The following is a 20,522-nucleotide window of genomic DNA, read 5'->3' as shown; positions in this document are numbered from 1 at the left end:
TACCCAGTAGAGGGAAAGCTTTGGGGGTTGAGGAGGACTGGAAGCCACAGGTGAGGGTGGGGTGGGGCGGGAGGCGGGGCAGGCTATGGGGCTTTTCTAGAAATCTAGCTAAGGGGTTGCTAACCAGGTAGATGGGAAGCAGTGAACGGAGCCAGGGGCTGCGAGTGAGGGGAGACCTGCGGAGAAGGGCTGGTTTCCGGTTTGGGCAGCTGGGCAACAGGAAAGCTTGAAGTACAAAGTGAACGGGGAGGGAGAAAAGGCTTGGTGAGTAAAGCCCGTGATTCCTGTTTCAGCAGGCTGAGGAGAGGTGGAGTGTGGGGGTCTGCTTAGAAGGGAGTTGCTGTTCCGGAGGAGTAAAATTGGGGAGGTTTTCAGCATGTGCAGGGACATGGGTGCTGTTGTGAAGACCAAAGAAATTCAGGACAGAGCCTTGAGAGAAACCAATATTTAAGAGAAGGGAGAGCAGCTGGATGTGGTGGCGCACGCCTTTAATGCCAGCACTCAGGAGGCAGATGCAGGTGGACCTCTCTGTGCGTTCGAAGCCAGCCTGGTCTACAGAGTGAGTTCCAGGACAGCCAGGGCTACACACACACACACACACACACACACACACACACACACACACACACACTCCGGTCTCAAGAGAGAGAGAGGGGGTGGTGTGCACACCTGTAATCCAAGCACCTCAGAAGGCTGAAGCAAAAGGATTGCTGAGTTTGAGACCTGCCTGGTTAGACGCTGCCTCAAAACAAGAAGAAATGAACAAACCAAAAGTGGCAAATGAGTCTTAAAAAGGGTCCTGTATGGAAAGCCCAGAGCCTAACTACCCCAGCAACCTCAGGGGTATTAGGGTTCAAGAGTAACCACACACTAACCACTCGAACGCCACGCTCAGATTGATGGAAGTTTATTTGAACACTGAACAAGAACTGACTGGGCAGGGCCACAGCCTGTCAATCAGACTGTGACATTGGTAACAAGAACTGACCTGTCAGGACCACGGTCCAAATTTGGGACTCAGACCATGACATCCATCTGCTTTTAAGGCAGGCTTCTTATAAGAGAAATTGTAACCAGGTAACAACCAAATATCCAGGCATTAGGAAGCAACCTTGCATCATTTTGACTAGCTAGACAAAGTGTTTCAAACTGACCTTTAATTTGATTGGTTCTGTGGTTGAGGGACTTTACAGAATGTCCAGGTAACAAAGCACACAAAGTTTGAGAAGTGAGACCGTAGAGACATAGTCATTGGAAGGCAGAGCCTGAAAACTTAATTTCACCTTCTAATCAAGATGGAGACTGAAAAACAAAATGGCCACAATTACGCTATGTTAAAGGCTGAAGCAGTTCTCAGCAGGGACAGCCTGGGCAGCAGTAGGACTAGATGTCTGGGGACAATAGTGACACCTGCAGGGTGGGTGACTGGCCAGGGCAGTGTGGGTGGAGGACCAGAGGCAAACTTCACCAGTGACTGTCAGGCCACCCACTGGTCACAGTCCTTTCCATTACGACAGTCAAGCCTGAAGAGGAAGCGAGGTGATGCTAAGGGTTTCAGGGCTTTAGCGAGCTGAGGAGAGCTAGCTACCTGCAGCTACAGTTACTTCTGTGCCTGTCCCTTTCTCTTTTAGATGTAAGAGATGCACGCGCGTAAACTTAACTGTGGAAGGGAAGTAGGAAAGAGCAAAAGACAAGGGGTGTGCTCAGAGGAAACTGGTCTAGGTTGGTGGAGGAAGACAGCCAGCCACCTGGGCAGGAGGGGAAGTTCAGCCTTCCGGCAGCCGGGAGCCCGGAAGAGGCTGAAGTGCAGAGGAAGGATGCTGTGGGAGGGCCAGGGAGGGGCTCCCATCCCAGTCCGTACCCAGTGGAGCATACCCTGTGGCTCTCTGCTGCTGCTGACAGTGTCAGGGTGGGGGTCGGGGTGGGGCGGCGTAGAGGTGGGCGTAAGCATTCCATGGTGAGGACGGAAAGCTGCAGTTGGCTTCTGTGGAGGGGGAGGCAGGAAGCTGGCAAAGGATCCAGAGCGTTTCTTGACCACTGAGGACCACGTGTGGCTGGAGTTGTGGGTCTAGAACTACAGTGGCTTCTTCTCTCGCCCATTTTCTATGTGGAAATTAGCTGCCAGGAAGAGGGCAGAGTGAAAGTTGACAGTGGACTCTATTTTTAGGATCCAGAAGCCTGAGGAGTTGTGGTCCCTAGAAAGGATACCCATTGCCACCTGAGTTTCACTCACTACTTAACCTGTGTATGTCATAATACTACCGAGGCAAAACAGAATACGAAATCACATTGCCAACAAATAGGATTCTATACATTTTACAAGTCAGATCACTTAAACAATGTTACAAATTCAATTGAATCTTCTTGAATATTTTAATATTGTCAAAAGTCTAAAAGGTCATCTCCTTTAAAAGCTGTGAACATTTTGATAAAGCAAACACATCACTACATGCATTCTACAAGCTTTGCGTGTGTGTGTGTGTGTGTGTGTGTGTGTGTGTGTGTGTGTGTGTGTGTATATAAACAGTCTATGTAGCCCAGGCTAGCTCTCAATTCCAGATCTACCTGCCTCAAGTGCCAAGTTTACAAGTATACCATCACACTGGATTTAAACCTCCACTTTTATCACCATAACATGAATTTGTAGATTATGAAATAGACACTATCTCACTCGGACCACATTTTTGAATTTGGTCTTCAAATTCCAAAAATTCAAAAAGAATTAGAACACACAGCTGTGTGGTCTAAAGATCAGTCCTTTGTTTCTGGGTCATAAGAAAAGAGGGCCAGGCAAGATGGCGGAAGCCTGTAATCCCAGCACTCTGAGAGGCAGAGGCAGGCGAATCTCTGTGAGTTCAAGGTCAGCCTGGTCTACAGAGTGAGTCCAAGGTGACATAGAGAAATCTCAAAAAAAAAAAACATTAAAACAACAACAACAACAACAACAACAACAACAACAACAACAACATTTAAAAGAAAGAAAGAAAAAAGAAAGAAAGAAAGAAAAAGAAAAGAGGGGTGTTTTCTCCATGGCAAGGAAGTCTTGGACTAGCAATCAATGAATTCTTGGTTGTGTAGGAGCTGATTTACCTTGTAATCCGACTGTGTGTGTGTGTGTGTGTGTGTGTGTGTGTGTTAAGGGGCTGGAGAGACGGCTCAGTGGTTAAGAGTCTGGCTGCTCTTTCAGAGCATCCAGCTTACATTCCCAGCACACGTATGGTGGTTCACTGCTGCCTGTCACTCCAGTCTCAAGGGCTCTGACCCCTTCTGGCCTCTGAGGGAACTGTATATATGTGGTGCGCAGACAAAACACCCACACAAGTAAAACAAAACTAGACTGAAAAACAAAATGAAACCAAAACAAAACCTGTGCTGGCGTTATTCTTTATCTTGGGTGTCTCAGACTTGCATCTTTCCATGGTGAGTTTAACCAAGTGTCTGCCTCAAGATGCAACGTCTGTGGCATGCAGGTTCCTCAGAATCTATACCCTAATCACCAAGACATCTCAATATGTTGCTACATGGCATGGGGACTTTGTATATACACTGAGGGTGGGGACCTTAAAATAGAACGGTTATTTTGTGGATTCTGGGTGGGTCCAGTCTGAGCACTTGAATTCTCAAACTCTGAGAACTTTTCCCGTGGAAGTTAGTAATGTGGCAGGTATAGGCTGGAGAGAGGCAAAGGGTGGGACTGGGCCTACAGCCTTTGGCTGGAAAACAAAGGGGCCTAGGGTACCAGTGCTGCAACTCTAAGGAGGCTTCTTGCCTTTTACCTGACTTCCACCTTATTCTCAACCTTGATCAGGGACTAACCATGCTCTGCAAGATCGGTGAAATATAGAAACTGCAATAAACAAACAGCCTCTGATTCTACTTGGCGTTACCAAGCTGACCCAGTCCATTATATTTTGAAAAACTTCCAATGCCAAATTATTCTCCTTCCTCACGATAAAACTCCTGGCTAGGTGTGATGGCACACATCTTTAATCCCAGCACTCAGGGAGGCAGAAGCAGGAGGATTGCTGTAAATCCAAGGGCAGCCTGGTCTACAAAGTGAGTCTAGGACAGCCAAAACTACACAGAAAAACCCTGTCTTGAAAAAAAAAAACCCAAACAACAGCAACAACCCCCCAAAAACCAAAACCAAAACCAAAAAATCTCAAACCAAACCAAACCAAACCAAAAAACTCCCGACTTCCAGCTGCACACGGTTGCGTAGAATAAAGTCTATGAGCTATGGAGACGGCCCAATGTTTAGAATATCTGCTGTGCAAACCTGGTGACTTGAGTTCAGATCCTTAGAACCCACATCCAAGCCAGCTGTAGCACATGTAATTCTTGTACTTCTAGGGAAAGATAGAATTCTAGAAGCTTCCAGACCAGAGAGCCTGTTGTAGGGAATGGTAAGCTAGAGTGCCTGTCACAGAGACGGCAAGTGAGGACCAACACCAAGGTTCTGCTCTGACACACACACTCTCTTTCTGTCTCTTACACACACACACACACACACACACACATACACACACACACACACACACACACACACACACACGAGCCACGTGTGGCCAAGTGTGACTCCATTCTGGCAGTGAGATGCATTCAGAAGTGGTGTAGGCAGCTGTCAGGAAATCTGTCAAGGAAGGAGCCACATCCTTTGCTCTCTCCCTCTTTCCAGTGCTTCTGGGATGCCATTGCTGAAGCTCAAGAAGCCATCTTGGGCCACGAGGTGGCATGTCAAGGACCATAGATCCCCAAAGGAAGACTGGGCTACTGGGATTATCAGCAGCTAGTCATACTGGTCACAAAGTATGGGCAACCCCCCAACTTTCTCACCTACTCCCCACCCCCTATGGCTGCTGGGTTCAGAGGAGGGAACTGCAGTGACAGCAGGAGTAAGGCCAGGCAGAGCTGTGGCAGGGAAGTGCCCAGGCTAGGTGACAGAGCGACAGAGAGAACAGAGACCAGGGCAAAAGATACTAAAAGCCTGAAGCAGAGGAAGGCGATCTGTGGGTTACAGGGGTGCCTAGAAATGAAGGGAACAAAACAGCACCACCTCTGAGCTATACCTCTAGTCTTATTTCTCTTTCTTTTCTTTTCTCCTTCCCTACCCCCCTCTCGGTACAGGTCTTAGTATGTAGACCTGGCTTGCCTGAAATTACCTGCCTCTGTCTCCTGAGTGAACACTCAGATTTTTATATCAAAACCACGAACTTGGTCTGATATTTATTTAACTTGATTACTATTTTACCTTTAACTCCAACACTCAGGAGGCAGAGGCAGGCGGCTCTCTGAGTTCAAGGCCAGCCTCGTCTACAGAGTGAGTTCTAGGACAGCCAGGGCTACACAGAGAAACCCTGCCTTGATAAAAAAAAATTTTTTTTTTTACCGTTATGCTCAGTTTTGAATGTATTTTCTCTTTAACATGCCATGTGGGCATCAGTCCTGTAATTCCTGTTTCAAACTGCATTCTCACTAAAGTGAAGTATAGGGTCTTCCCAACCACAGCTCTTCAGTTGCTCTGGATAGATCCGTTCATGCTGGACCAGGGGGATGAAGGGATGAAAAGGAATCTGATGCTGGTGGGATGGTAGTTGGAGGGATGGATAATGGACTCCCAGGTATCAAGAAAGTTAAGGAGAATGAGACTACAAATCTAGAGGAAGAGCGATGTGGGGACAGGCTGCAGGAACAGGGAAGCTGGGCGGAAAACAGCTGGAGGCAGGAGGTTTCAGCCAAGAGTAAGGAGTGACTGAAACTCAGATTTCAAAGGTGGGGCAGCTCTAGGAGGTGGCCAAGGAAGAGGACATGAGGTCACTGGTGTGTGCCATGGCTCATGTGTGACCTTTGACCCTTCCTTCCAGCTCTGTATACCTGCTCTGGTTTCCCTGTTGGTCAGAGCAAACACACACACACACACACACACACACACACACACACACACACAGGCCTGTGGTCAGGAACTGAGGGTCAGAGTCCATTGGGACCTGGCCTAAATGGACGATAGGGTTCCTGCCTGCTGACTGCCCCAGTTTATCTGCAGAGTGTTTACCATGTTCAGGGTAGGTGCATGCTCTCATCCTGCCTCTCCAGCTATGGGTGCTCTGTGGCCCTCCCCACTCCTCTTCTTGTGGTTGAGCTGTCAGCCCCTGTTCATATGGTGCTGGCTGAGATCTCTCACGCTGGCACTCCTCACAGGATGACGCCTGCAGGTTCTATGAGGCCGGTCCATCTGGGCCCCTGTGGGAGCCTGCCAAGCTTACCTGTGCCACCTGTCATCAAATAGCACTGAGCAGGAAGCTGGATGGAGCGCAGGAGGAACCAGCAGGAGGAATGGGGTCTGTGAGGCAGTGCTAGCTTCCCTCTTGCCAAATCCTGCTGTAAGCCAGAGCCTCAGGGAGAAGGGGCAGCGGGAGGCTGGGAGGGCAACTGGGGTGGTAGTGAGGAGTGTTCGGTCCAGGGATTCCAGAGCTCTGCTTTTCTCTCCCCCTTAGCCTTGGCTGTTTCCACACAGAATCTCATGCAAGGAGGTGGGCTGCAGCCAGAAGAGGCCTTTCTCTTGCTCCAAAGATACTTGTCTCTGGGGGCAGGGGAGGGCAGAAGGGTCGGGGGGCGAGACAGCTACCTTTTAAAGGCATCGGGTCCTCAGAGTGGGAAGATGAGGAAGCCAGAGAAGCTTGAATACTTCCAGCCACCCAGAAGATTCCCCCGACGAAGGCGCAGAGATACCCGGTCCCCTGGGTCCAGGGGAAGCAGCACAGAGCTCGTGGCTGCCTCTCGGGTCACATCAGGGTCGTTTGCAAAGGCTGAGATGACTGGCCACGTGTTCAGCATCAGACTCACCTGGGGAGGGGATCCCGGTTAGCATCTCCGTCCTAGCCCTTAGCTCAGGGTGCCCATCTTCCTGAGAGTTTCCTTTTGAGCCTGAGCGGTGGCCAGAGTTGGGCTCTGTACATCTGCCACAGCCTGCTAGCCAGGACCTTTCCTCCCTTGCTCCTGGTCCCCAGGATACAGGTCAATAGAAGAGCTACCCAGGGATGTGCTGCATTCCACAGTGACCCTCCCTTCCCCCAGAGGTGGGCTGTCACCTGGACAGTTTGGCGGTTGTACACCTTTACCACGTGGAATCGGAAGCTGTAGACTCCGCGGACAGGGGCCACGAAGCAGCCCGAGGTCCGATCAAAGCCCCCACCTTCATTCACCAGCACCTGTGGGAAGCAGAGCCTGTTGAGTGTGATTCTAGGTTCGGGGCGGGGGGGCTCAGGGACATCACTGGGGTTGGCGGGCGGTTAGGAGAGAAGAGATGGAAAGCAGGCGTGACAGGAATTTGTGCATTCAAAAATGATGGGAAAGGGCTGAGACGGCTCTGTGTGTGTGACTGAAAGAAGACAAACAGTTAGTTGGTGGCCATCTTAGCCGGAGGAGGAGCAGGAGCAAGAAAAACAGGAAATGGTTTCCTTCAAGTCTGAGGGACACAAAGAAGTGGGCTTGGACAGTAGAGTCCAGGTCCTCGCAGTCTAATGGACTGGGGCAGGGGGATTACCTGGTCGAAGTAGATGGCGCCACTGGTACCGTTGCCTGTTTCTCCTGCTGGTTCATGGTGATGGCTTCGCACTGCAGCAAACGCCACTCGTCCTGGTGGTGCCTCTCCCAGGGCTGCTCCCCCAGGCCCCCCAGCAGCAGGTCGGCCTGGCTCACAGACCACCAGGCACTCCCCCTCCAGAAGGACAGGCTCTGACCCTTCTTGGGCCCACCCAACCCCTAGGCTCAGGAGCACCAGGGCCAAGGACAGCCTGGGGCGGTGCTGTTTTGTTGCCTTCATTCCTAGGTACCCCTGTAACCCACAGATTTCCCAGTCTTCTGCCCCCTTTCTCTCTCCTTCCTCTGCTTCAGGCTTTTAGTATCTTTTTGCCCTGGTCTCTGTTTTCTCTGTGGCTCTGTCACCTAGCCTGGGCACTTCCCTGCCACAGCTCTGCCTGGCCTTACTCCTGCTGTCACTGCAGTTCCCTCCTTCTTGGCAGAGCCTAGAGTGACAGCAGTTGGGCTCTGGGAGGGAGGAGAGGAATGGAGGAGACAGGACACAAGGGCTCCAGCTACATAAGGGCACGTGTACACACACACACACACACACACACACACACACACACACTCGTGTGTGAAATAAAGTTCCTTCAATTCCTTCCTCATCTCCTTTTCAGAATTATTCACAGTCTTTCTCCATGGAGTCTTTCTTTTTGTTGGAAAGTGTGTCTTCATCTTCCCCACAGTATATACTACTTGGTGGTTCTTTTGTGACTCTGACCAGTCAGTCACTTTCCCTCTTGGAACCTTCAACTGTGCAGAACACGCAAGGATCCCAGGAATGGGAGGCGGTCGTAAGAGTTGGCGGGACGTGTTGGGGGTGGGAGGTAGTGTTGGTGACCTGGTAGGGCCCCGCAGGGGACGTGGAGGGCGGGTCGGTCGGCAGCAGGACAGCAGGCGGAGCCCGGAAGGGCGGGCGCGGGAGGAGGTACACGGCGGTGCCTTGAGCCCGCCGCGGGTTTAGCCCTGGCGGGGGAGGAGCCGGGCTGACTCCGCCCCAGGTCGGGAAGTGACTCCAGAACCAGTACGCGATGTTGACGGGAGAAGTCCAGGCTGTGTGAGGAACCCGAGAAGGCCCTCTGAGATTCGGGCCTCCAGCCCTACACCTATATATCGGGGCGCAGGAGAAGCGTAGACGTGGGGAGCCTCAGGCCCGGAGAGGAGCGGGCAGAACTCGCGGCTTTTGCGGTAGGCGCGCCCCTTGCCGGGCGCTAGTGAACTGGAGGCTGCAGCGGGGGTGGGGGGTGGTGGTGGTGGTCGGGCTTAGGGTATGGGATGGCGGGGCCCGGGTGGGGCGCTTGGGCGCTGGACAGCTAGGGGAAGGGGAGGCGGGGAGGTGGGAGTGGCCAGAGAAGAAATATGGCAGACACGGGCACCCCTTCCCTCCCAGGACTACACAGTTATAGCCTCCGGCAAATATTCATTTCTAAAGAGGCCCTCTTCTACTCCAAACACCCGAGATCACTCAGCTTTGGAACCCTTTCCTCAACCACTCACTTCTTATGACCCTCAGAATAAGCTGAAGGCCCCTTCCCCCTTCCCCTCTCTGGGCGGTGGTCATCAGTTTCCTCTGCCCGGTCGCCCATCCCACGTAGCCTTGTTTGTGAAGTACTTACTCTCCGGGAGAGGCCTGTGTATAGATAATTTTCTCTCCTCTCCACCCGCGAGGTAGACTTGCTACCTCTTGGGCTTGTTTACCAGTGCTGTAACTAGGTGCGACCTGTTGATTGCTGGGTGTAGGCCCTGTGACTAGGATTTGGGTTGAAGGGAGACAGACTTTGAGCTTGCCTCTGTCCTTCCAGGACCCCAAGCAGAAGCCATGTCTGCTTGCGGGTTTGCTTCCCCGACTCCTGACCGCTTTGCGGTGTCTGCGGAGGCAGAGGCCAAGGTTCGGCAGCAGCAGGCGCGCTTGGAGCGTGTCTTCGGCGTGAGAGTGAGCATCCTCCCCAAAGACTGCCCCGAGAACCCGCATATCTGGCTGCAGCTTGAAGGCCCCAAGGAGAAAGTCTGCAGAGCCAAGGTGAACGCCTCTCTCTCTCTTTAGGCCTGCTCTGAGCTTTTTAGCACGCCGCCCCTCCCCTAGGGAGAATCTGAGGAGGGGCTAGGGAGGACCTCTGCCGCTTTGCTATCTCATTGGCTGCCTCTACCCTGAGCGGTGAGGTACTAGGCAGTTCTTTTTATTTACAATTTTGGTTTCACTTCTGCCTTGGTGGCCCGGGTTCGTTAGGTATTTAGAAACAAATCACTTTTGATCATGGGGTTAGTAGAAGTATTCCCACTGTACAGGTGGGCCTTGCCGAGGAATTCACTGTGGCTGAATGCCACATTTACCCCCTTTGGCCTCAAGGCCAATATGGCTCCACTACCTGACAGCCCTCTGATCTATTCTTAAAAGTCCGTATGTCTACAGTGGGAATAGTAACATTATCTATGTGGATGATGCAAGCACTGGGAGCTCAGGGGCAACAATGAACCTGCAGGGGATGGCTTCTAGAAGTTTCTTCTCTGCCTTTTCCATCTAGGAATACCTGAAAGGGCTCTGTAGCCCAGAACTGCAGAGTGAAATCCACTACCCACCCAGACTGCACTGCATCTTTCTGGGAGCCCAAGGCTTCTTCCTTGACTGCCTGGCGTGGAGCACATCTGCCCACCTGGTGCCCCTGGTTCCTGGCTCTCTGATGATCAGTGGCCTAACTGAGGCGTTTGTGATGGCTCAGAGCCGGGTGGAGGAGTTAGTGCAGCGGCTGAGCTGGGAACTTCAGCTCCAGTCCTGCCCGGGAGCCTCTGACAATGCTGGAGTGCTGAGAGACTTCTCTGTCCTGCTGCAGACTAGGGAGGATGCCTACACAGAGGCCCTGCTGCAGCTGCCCCTGGCCGTGCAGGAGGAACTCCTAAGTCTGGTACAGGAGGCATCCAGAGGGCAGGGGCCACAGGCATCGCCCTCTCGTGAGCGGGGGAGCCCCAGCCTGTTGAGTGCTCAGTTTCAGGGAGGCAGGGCTACCTTGAATAAAGGCGGGGAGTCCCTGGTCTCTGGAGTGGTGGGGTGGGGAGACTCAAGGGCAGCAGGAGAAAACCATATTGTGGAGGAGAAGGGAAAGAAACAGGATGGGGTCAGGGAGAAGAATTCAGGGCCTAGGGCACCCTGTGGGGACGAGGGCTGGGAGAGAGCAGTGGCTTTCAGGTCACAGCTAGCAGCTGGAGGAGCAGAAGAGGTGGCCCCCCTGAGAGGAAAGGCCTTAGGGAAACACGAGGCTCCTCAGCAAAGAGGAGGGTTTAGTGTTCCGGGCCAGCCTGCTGCTGCCCATGTGCCCTGTCAGAGGGCCGCTCAAACCCGGGGAGCCTCTCTCCTTCAGCGGCTCCATAATGGGGCCACCTCACCTCCAAGAGTGCCTAGCCCTCCCCCTGCGCCGGAACCCCCATGGCCCTGTGGAGACCGAGATCGGGGAGACAGGGCAGACAAGCAGCAGGCTGGGGCACGAGGTCGGGGGTCTCCATGGAAACGAGGAGGCTCTCGTGGGGGCAACTTGGTGACTGGCACACAGCGTTTCCAGGAAGCCTTACAAGACCCTTTCACCCTGTGCCTTGCCAATGTGCCTGGCCAGCCAGATCTCCGCCATATTGTCATTGATGGCAGCAACGTGGCCATGGTGTAAGTAGCTGGTGGGGGGGCTGAGTTCTGAGGAGGGAGGACGAGACAGGCATCTTTGTCTGTTTTGGAGGCATCTGCTGAGGGGCTGGTACCGCGCCTCCTCCGGGTCCTGAGTGTTGCCTCTGCTTTGCAGGCATGGCCTCCAGCACTACTTTTCAAGTCGCGGCATTGCTCTTGCTGTACAGTACTTTTGGGATCGGGGCCACCGTGATATAACCGTTTTTGTGCCTCAGTGGCGCTTCCGCAAGGACTCCAAGGTCAGAGGTAAGCTGGGTTTGGTCATCTGTGTCCTGGGTGAGGCTGTGTCCACCTTGAGGCGAACCTTGTTGTGCCTTGTTCTGCAGAGAGTCACTTCCTGCAGAAGCTGTACTCCCTGAGTCTGCTCTCCCTGACACCCTCACGCGTCATGGATGGCAAGAGGATTTCTTCTTACGATGACAGGTATCTGTTCCTTTCCTGGCCCCCAAGTTTGATATTCAAGGAGTCTAATGAGACTTGGAGTAGGAGAGCGATGCTCCTGACCTCTGTCTCCCAGTCTGAGGAGTGGACTTAGTTCCCGTGAGGCAGAGGATGGATGGGGTAGGTAAACCAGCTTTGCAGGTGAGATGACACGGACTGTAGTCAACTGCTGTTTGCCTGCTTATCACTCACTCACCTTGCGTTTATAGAAAGTGCTGTATAGTCTAGACCATACTGGTGTAATGGAGAGCTGGAAAAGTTGGTGACATAAACCGCTGACAGAACGTTCTACATCGAGAAAGTCTTTGAGCATTCTGGGAAAGGGAGAGTAAAGTTTCAGAAGAAATACAGTGTGGAGACATGGTGTTTGGAACACGGTGCAGCGAGACCAGCAGCCTCAGAGCCGAGGGGACTGTCAGGGTCAGAGCGCCAGGCTTCGTTATTGATCTGCTCTCTCCCGGCCTTGGCCCCACCTCTTAGTGAATCAACCTCTCTGTCTCAGGATCCTTCTCCTTGTGAATTGCAAACGAAGATAAGGTATGTGCTTGCCTCATTCCTGGTGCTAAGCAAGAGGCTAGTGACATCGCCTCTTAACACTGCATGGGCCCAGTTAAGTGTTGCATGAAGCTGGGTGTGGTAATCCCCAGCACCTGAGAGACCGAGGCAGGACAATACCTATTAACTTGAGGCCAGCATGAGCTACCAAGTATCTTCCAGGCTAGCCTGCACAACAAAGTGAGACCCTGTCTTGATAAACTAAAAAGAAAAAATAATTAAAGGGAAAAAAGTGATGCATAAAATATCACCTCTATTTACAAAGCAATTGGTTAACTCCCTTGACAAAAGAAAATTAGAATTTAAAGTTAGCATATAGGCTAAACAGAAAACATAGGATATATATTTCTGCTACAATTGTGCACACATGGTGTGGAAATATACGCATTTTAAAGCTAATTAGCTATTTTACATCTTTGTAAAAATTAGTTATTTTATGTGTAGTAGTATTTTGCCTGCATGTATGGATGTGTACTACGTGCATGCTTGATGCCCACAGAGTCCAGAAAAGGGTGTCAGATCCTCTGGAGCCGGAGTTGCCTAATATGGATGCTGGCAACCAAATGCAGGTCTTTTGCATGCGCAACAGCAAGTGCTCTTAACTTTTGAGCCATCCCTCAGTCCTATTTAAAATCTTTTAACAACTAAAAGTACTTATTCCTTAGAATATTATTCAGTTTTTAAAGATTTGCTTCCAAATCACAGTGACTATCTTAGTTTATTTTCCTGTAACTCTGATAAAATACTCTGAAAAAGGAGACTGGAGAGATGGCTCAGAGGATAAGAGCACTGGCTGCTCTTTTAAAGGTCCTGAGTTCAACTCCCAGCAACCACACGGTGGCTCACAACCATCTATGATGAGATCTGGTGCCCTCTTCTGTCATGCAAGTGTACATGCAGGCAGAACATTGTATACATAATAAATAAATAAATCTTAAAAACAAACAAACAAAAAAAACCTCCGAAAAAGGCAATGTAAGGGGCTGGAGAAATGGTTCAGGGGTTAAAAGCGCTTGTTGCTTTTTCCAGGGGACCAGTTTGTTTCCCAGCACTCACACCAGACAACTCATATAACTCCAAAGAATGTAATATCCTCTTCTGGACTCTATGAGGCCATGGATGTATATGTACAGACACATACAACCCAAGCTGGATCCTTGGGTCCGCATGGTAGAGGGAGTGAAATGACTTCCGCAAACTTTTCTCTGATCTCTACACGCATAGTTAAAAAAGCAACTTTAAGGAGGGTTTAGCTCCCAGTTCCAGGTTGCAGTAGCAGGAACGTAAGGTCACATCACACCCATTGTCAGGAACGGAGAGCAATGGAGTGCATATGTGGTGGTGCTTAGCTTGCTTCCTCTGCTGCCTAGGGAATGGTGCCACTCGCAGTGGATGCATCTTCCCACTTTGACTAATGACGTTCTTACAGGCCTAGACAGTCCTTCATTGTGAACTCTCCTCAGGCGATTCCAGATTGTATTAAGATGACAGTTAAAAACTAAACAGCGCAGCGATTATATGTCTTATCTTTTCAGATAGCTCACTTTTACTTCCTAGAAGTAAATAGTAATTTACAGGAGGTACTTACCTCACTACCTTCTTGTCTTAGGCGTCTATTGCTATGATCAATGCCATGATGCAGAGAAACTGGGGAGGAAAGGGCTTATTTCATCTTAAACTTTCAGCTAATAGTCAGGACAAGAACCTGAAGGCAGGAATTGGTGATTGGTGCAGAGACTACAGAGGGATGCTGCTTACTGGCTTGCTCTTCTTGGCTTGGCTCAGCTTGCTTTCTTGTTCCACCCAGGGCCACCTGCCTAGAAATGGCAGTGGCTCCCAGTGGGCTAGTCCTTCCTCTAACAATCAGCAATAATTTAAAAAAAAGTCCTAGCCAGGCATGGTGGGGCATGCTTTTAATCCCAGCACCCAGGAAGCAGAGGCAGGCAGATCACTGTGAGTTCGAGGCCAGCCTGGTCTACAAAGTGAGTCCAGGACAGCCAAGGCTACACAGAGAAACTCTGTCTCGAAAAACCAAAAAAGAAAAAAAGAAAGAAAGAAAAAAAAGCCCTACATACTTGCTACAGGCAACCAGATGAAGTCCTTTTCCCAGCTAAGGGTGACCTTCTTAAATAACTGTGTACTGTATCAAGTTGAAAAAAAAAAAGCCAGCCAGGATGCCCCTGATGCTACTTTGTTTTTGACAGGATCTCACCATATAGGCCTGGGCTGGACTGGTGCTTTAACCATATGCAAGGTTGGCTTTGAACTTGTGGCAAGCCTCCTACTTCAGCCTCCTAAGTGCTGCTATTTTGTTTGAGGCCTAGATTTTAGTTTATCTAAGATAACTGTAACAGAATTGATACTGGAGACGGAGTCAGTTTTAATGCATAGTTGTGTGGGACCTGGCGGATACATGATGTAAACTCAGGATTTTTCTTCATTATGGTAAGTCGGCATGGTAGAGCACAACAGAGCCTCCCGAATGAGTGCTGCAGAGCAGGACGTATCCTGAGAGCAGTAACCGGCTTAACTAGAAAGCACCCTGTGCCCCTCGCAGAGCATAGCATCCCCTTGGCTTGTTTCCTAAACACCTGTCATACCTAACCCTGATTCCCGGTTTTCACATATGACTTGGAGAAAGAACTCTGGGCCAGGAGTTGGTCCCTGGCTTCAGAAGGCCCAAACAAAGTGAATGACAAAACCCCTGTAAATCACGCCTTAGAGGGACTCAGGGAAGGGAGCCCTGTTGTGACTGGGGTTTTACAGGCCGGAAGCGGCTGAGAGTTTTTGTGGATTGAGAAGGATGTGGGATGGGATGGATCTCTTTGATTTTAAACCTCCCAGAAGTCCACTGCCCACCACCGTGGGACTCTTACTCTTTGGATGCAGGATTATTAAAATGGGACCTGGGCACAGTGGCAAATGACTTTAATGCCAAAACATGGGAGGCAGAGGCAGAGGCAGAGGCAGAGGCAGAGGCAGAGGCAGAGGCAGAGGCAGAGGCAGAGGGGGGGCGGGGCGGGGCGGGGCAAGAAGATGAGGAGTTCGAGGTTAGCTTCAGCTATTCAAGGAGTTGGAGGCAAGCCTGGGCTATATGAGCTCCTGTCTCAAAACAAAACAAAATAGAACAAAACAAAAGAATTGCCAAAGTTGGGCCTCAGGTGTCTTTAGAAAACTTTAAAACTTTGGGGTTGGAGAGATGGCTTAGTGGTTAAGAGCACTGGCTGGTCTTCCAGAGGTCCTGAGTTCAATTCCCAGCACCCACGTGGCACCTCACAATCTAATGCCCTCTTCTGGTCTGCAGGCTGACATGAAAATCACCTGTACACATAAAACTATAAACCTTACAACAACGACACAACGTTAAAGTTTTATTTTTCTATTTATTTATTTTTTTTTTAAAATAAGGGCTCATGTGGCCCGGGCTGGCCTCAGGCTCACTGGGTACCTGAGGATGACCTTGAACTGATTCTCCTGCCTCCGCCTTCTGAGTCCTGACATTAGTGGTTGACGTCACCACGCCTAGTTTATGTGGTGATGGCGACTGAACCTAGGGCTTTGGCATGCCAGGTGAGCACTCTTGCAATCAAGCCGTATTGCCAGCTCCCAGAAAGTGAGCTCCCAAGGCAGCTTTTATTGTCAAGGCTTAGGATGCACCCTGAGATGGAGAAACAAGTCGGAGAGCAGAGCACTTGTTGAGAGTGTAATCTGAGCATTGATCTTGGCTGGAGTTGAGGGTACGTTAAAGAATACTGGAAGAAAAGACGAAGGGTGACATGGAGGTGGACTCTCGAGGCCTTTAGCCTCCAGGCCTGCATGTGTGGCCTTTACTGAAGGCCGTTCCCTTGGGCTGGGTTGGGGTGAAGGGCAGGCATGGAAGAGCTCGTGTAGGGAAAGAGCAGCCGAGACTGGAGGGCGGTGGATGCATTGGTAGAAGGCTGGGCTGTAGTCTTAGTTTTATTATCTGAATTGTTAAGGCGATTGTGGCCCTGGGAAGGAAGGCAGTGTGGAAAGGTCTGGAATGGAAGGCTTTTCAGAGGAGAAATGCAGGTTTGTGCATGACTGGTGGGGTGGGAGAAAATTACAGCTAGCTCTGACTGTACTTAGACACAAAGTGTTCAGTGACGGCTGTGATGAGTGGTGCTGATGGGAGACTTGGGTTCATCACTGTTTGCTCTCTAACCTTGGTGCCTGTGTCTAGGCGGTCACCTGTAGATGGGTGATGCTGGGGTGAGAAGTTGAATTTGGAGGCACAGGCTGTGATCTCAGCCACTGAGGAGCCTGAGGCAGAACAATTCATAATTCAAAGCCAGCTGGAGCTGCAGAGAGAATTCAAGGCTAGACAGAGTAACTTAGCAAGATCCTGTCTTCGATTTGTTGTTGTTGTTTGTTTGTTTGTTTTTGAGACAGAGTCTCTCTGTGTAGCCCTGGCTGATCTGGAACTATGTAGACCAGGCTGGCTTAGAACTCACAGAGATCTGCCTGTCTTTGCCTCCTGAGTGCTGGGATTAAAGGTCTGCACCACTGTGCCTTGCCTGTCTCTGCTTGGCCCCACCCCATTGGTAGATAGCTTTATCTATCAATCTATTTATCTGTCTATCTATCTATCTATCTATCTATTATCTGCCTATCATCTATTTATCTATCATTTATGAATCTACCTATCATCTGTCATGCCACCTATTTATCTAGCTCTATCATCTGTCATCTATTCATCTATCATCTCTCATGTATGTATATATCAACTATCTATCTATCATCTATCAATCCTTTCTATCCTCTATCAATCATCTGTTATTTATCTGTCTATCTGTCGATATATATCATCTATCTGCCTATCATCTATCATGTAAGTACTATATCTATCTAATATCTATGAATCTGTCTATCATGTTATCCATCCATCTATCCATCCATCTTCCATCTAGTGGTAAAGCACTTGCCTAGGATGCACGAGGGACTGGGCTCAATTCCCAAGAAGCCCTCCTCACCCTTCTTCAGTTAAGTAACTGAGCTGGGAGACTGATCTCCGTCAGCAGAAAAGGACCACAGGCACTGACAGCGTGCTGTGGGGTCAGATCCTTGGCGAATCCAGAATGGTCTGTGTTTTTGAGACAGGTTCATGGTAAAGCTGGCGGAAGAGACCGATGGGATCATTGTCTCCAATGACCAGTTCCGGGATCTGGCAGAGGAGTCTGACAAGTGGATGGCAATCATCAGAGAGCGGTGAGGGAATAGGGCATCGGCTCAGACCTTTCTCTAAACCAGCTCTTCTCTGGCCACTGGGTGAGAATCCTGGGGAAGGGCTTGAAGATGCCTCAAAGGATGAGAGCCAATAGCTCCTGGTGGAGCTGGTCCCAGATGCCTGGGAGGTAGGCAAGGTCATGTCTGTGACTTCCTCTTTCCTCATCTAGCCTGCTGCCCTTCACCTTTGTGGGGAACCTCTTCATGGTCCCAGATGACCCACTGGGGCGAAATGGCCCCACCCTGGATGAGTTCCTGAAGAAGCCGGCCAGGTAATGCCCCTTCTTCAACAGATCTGCTCTCCGTTCTTTTGTTTTTTTCGAGACAGGGTTTCTCTATGTAGCCCTAACTGTCCTGGGTTTGCTTTGTAGACCAGGCTGGCCTCGAACCCACAGTGATCTGCCTGCCTCTGCCTCCTGAGTGCTGGGATTAAAGGCGTGCGCTACCACCGCTGGCCAGATGTGCTCTCTGAAGGATGAGGCCATCTTGATTGCACAGCAGTCCTGAGTTTGCTGGCCTCGCCTTTAAAATCTTCACCAGGGAATCCTGACACAGCCCTTCATACTTAGGCAGAGAAACTTTTTTATTTCTTTTCTCTTCTGGTCAGTGTGTTTGACGGAGCTATTTGGGAGATGGTTGCGAGTACTGACAGCCAGTTGTCCCCCACACCCTCTGTTGCCTCGTTGAGTGATTGAGGTTGATACTGCCACACAGTGGCCTGCTTAGGAAACTTCATGAATCGGCCTCCTAAAGGTCAGTTTGGCTGAGGCTCTCCGAGGCCCAGTTTCTCTCCAGAGTGCTCATCAGTTCTTACTCTGTTTTGCTCCAGGAAACAGGGCTCTTGTAAGACTCAGCAGCCCACCAAAGGCCCCACAGAACAGGGCAATCCGCAGCCGGGGAAGGAAGAGGAGAGGGCCAGTGGCGGCATTCGGAAGAGCCGGGAGACAGAGCGGCTCCGGCGCCAGCTACTGGAAGTGTTTTGCGGTCAGGACCACAAGGTTGACTTCATCCTGCAGCGGGAACCGTACTGCCGGGATATCAATCAGCTTTCCGAGGCCCTGCTGAGTCTCAACTTCTGAGCCTTACTTGCCTGCATAGCTGCTGCTCTGGTAGAGTGCCTCCCTTAGCCCCGCCCCTTCGGTTACAGTCCTGCTGCTACTCAGACTGTGACTCAGGCTCACTGGTAGATGGTGCTTTGGCTCGAGGAAGCACCAGGGAAGAGGATCTGAGTGTGGGGATACTCTTGCCTGGGGTACTTTGAGGATAGGGGGCCATAAAGTGACTCAATCTGACGGAGGACCCCAACCAGCTCTTTAGGAGGCTTTGATCAGATCTGACTCCTCAACGCTGTCTTTCCGAAGGGTTTCTGTAGGGTGCGGAGGCTGAAGACTGAGACGGTGGCTTCACTTCCGGCTTACACTGGCTTAGAGGCTAGGGTAGACTGGACGTGACTAGAAGGCTAAACTGAGAAAGCCAGCATCCTCAGGCTGCTCCTCGGAATGGCTGAGCTGTCTGTCCCTTGTGGGCTGTTGGCAGTAGGACAGCAGAGAACAAGAACGCAGAGGGCATAGGCTTCCGGTCTCAGGTGTGCCTGCCCGTCACCTTGACAGAGTCGCTTGGCCTTTACCTATGTCTACACACCAGGCATAAAATAACCTTTGAGAGGAGATATGAGAACACAGGAAGGCTCCTGTGAGGAAGTGTCCTTGGATCATGGCTCAGGTATGTCTGCCTGTGGCTGCACAGGCTCCCTAAACCAAAGCTTCACTTTCAGAGATGTCCACTGTCCACACCCTCGATTTTAACACTGGGTTCTCTCTAGAACATATCCCGTGACGGCTGCAGCCCTTTTATAGCAACCTTCAAAACCCACACCAACAGAAGAGTCAGAGTTGACTGTCCCATTCCCTAACTAAACACTCTCAGGGTTCCTATGAACGGCAGCTGCTCAGTTGTACTTCCGGGGTTTGTTTACAGATTAACAAATGGAGTCAGGAAGGCCCCGAATCCATGAAGTCATGATTTGCAGTGACAGTGTTAGTTAAGGAAGACGGGTTCCATTTGGCAAGACACACTGTTGCTTTGTGTGCATGGGGAAGGAAGCCGAGGCATGAGTTGACAGATACCATGACAAACTGTTTACACCCAGGTGTCCACAACTCATTGTTTTGGGTCTGCTTGAACTCTTCCTGTGCCGGGGAATTTAAAATCTGCAGGGAGGCACACTCCTTACTTGGATGCATTGAGTGTAGTTTTTCCTCTCGCGTAGTCTAACTTGCTTTTCTATTACTTTTAGCTTCTCCGGGAATAATTTAGCGTTAGTCAGCTTCTTAGATGATGGAATCAGATCGAGAGGGGCAGAGAGGTAAGGCAGCTGCCCCTGGGTTCAGTTCTGTTCGCAAGGTCCCGAATTGGATCCTTTTCTGGCTCTGGCTTAATCCGAGGGACACTGAGAGTTGCCTGTGTAGAGTTCCCTAGGCCTGTTTCATCGGGCAGTTCTCTTCTCTACAGCAGATTGATTTAGGCTAGGTGTTGGAGACAAGTTGATCAGGGAAATGACAGTGACTCTTCTCAGTGCCCTGGGGGGGGGGGGGGAAGAGGATGGGCTCAACTGGTGCTGGTAGAAGTGCTTTCTAAGTCTGGGGTTGTTTGTTTGCTCTTTTCACTTGCCGTGATGGTGGGTGTACAGAGGGCCAGGGTTAGCCTCCCTTCTGTGCTGAGGGCCGTGAAAGGCTGAAGCAGACGAGACACATCCTAGGCTTACGGAGGGGCACTGACCTTGTCTTATTGCAGTATGATGAGCCGGGGCTGCATGTGTTCACTACATTAATTCAGTGCCATCTGCTGAAATACTAAAGGTGCCCCACAGGGCCTTTTCTCCACTTTTGCTGGCATCCTCTGATCAGGTGGTCAGGGTGATACCAGAACTCACTGGAAACCAAATATATACATATACAGCATATATATATATATATATATATATATATATATATATATATATATATATACACACACACTGTATATATATACTGTA

The 20,522-nt window shown here is 50.5% G+C and overlaps 2 protein-coding genes across 5 annotated transcripts; one reads left to right on the top strand and one right to left on the bottom strand.

The window, feature by feature from the left end:
* Positions 1–876: 876 nt before the first annotated feature.
* CBLN3 (cerebellin 3 precursor) lies at positions 877–8,047 on the bottom strand. 2 transcript variants are annotated; one of them, XM_084767829.1, is made up of 4 exons: positions 7,544–8,047; positions 7,089–7,208; positions 6,626–6,843; positions 877–2,195 (listed from the first exon to the last, which is right to left on the bottom strand). In XM_084767829.1, the coding sequence occupies exons 1-3, from the start codon at positions 7,820–7,822 to the stop codon at positions 6,646–6,648; spliced, it is 597 nt and encodes a 198-aa protein (XP_084623955.1). In that variant the 5' UTR covers positions 7,823–8,047; the 3' UTR covers positions 877–2,195; positions 6,626–6,645. The 2 variants fall into 2 exon arrangements, with proteins under 2 accessions (XP_084623955.1, XP_084623954.1); XM_084767828.1 differs by having other exon boundaries at positions 878–2,118.
* A 513-nt stretch (positions 8,048–8,560) lies between these two features.
* Positions 8,561–20,452, top strand: KHNYN (KH and NYN domain containing). 3 transcript variants are annotated; one of them, XM_084767654.1, is made up of 8 exons: positions 8,562–8,769; positions 9,384–9,601; positions 10,104–11,230; positions 11,364–11,494; positions 11,575–11,671; positions 17,363–17,470; positions 17,659–17,760; positions 18,318–20,452. In XM_084767654.1, the coding sequence occupies exons 2-8, from the start codon at positions 9,401–9,403 to the stop codon at positions 18,565–18,567; spliced, it is 2,016 nt and encodes a 671-aa protein (XP_084623780.1). In that variant the 5' UTR covers positions 8,562–8,769; positions 9,384–9,400; the 3' UTR covers positions 18,568–20,452. The 3 variants fall into 3 exon arrangements, 2 of the variants coding, with proteins under 2 accessions (XP_084623780.1, XP_084623781.1); XM_084767655.1 differs by having other exon boundaries at positions 8,565–8,718; XR_014776512.1 differs by lacking the exon at positions 18,318–20,452 and having other exon boundaries at positions 8,561–8,769; positions 17,363–17,530; positions 17,659–17,759.
* Positions 20,453–20,522: the final 70 nt, after the last annotated feature.

The sequence above is a fragment of the Acomys minous genome, assembly GCF_964271855.1.
Source record: "Acomys minous genome assembly, chromosome: 18".
In the NCBI taxonomy this organism is placed as follows: domain Eukaryota; kingdom Metazoa; phylum Chordata; class Mammalia; order Rodentia; family Muridae; genus Acomys; species Acomys minous.
Note: the sequence above shows the minus strand (reverse complement) of the source record. Positions and strands in the feature narration are given on the sequence as shown.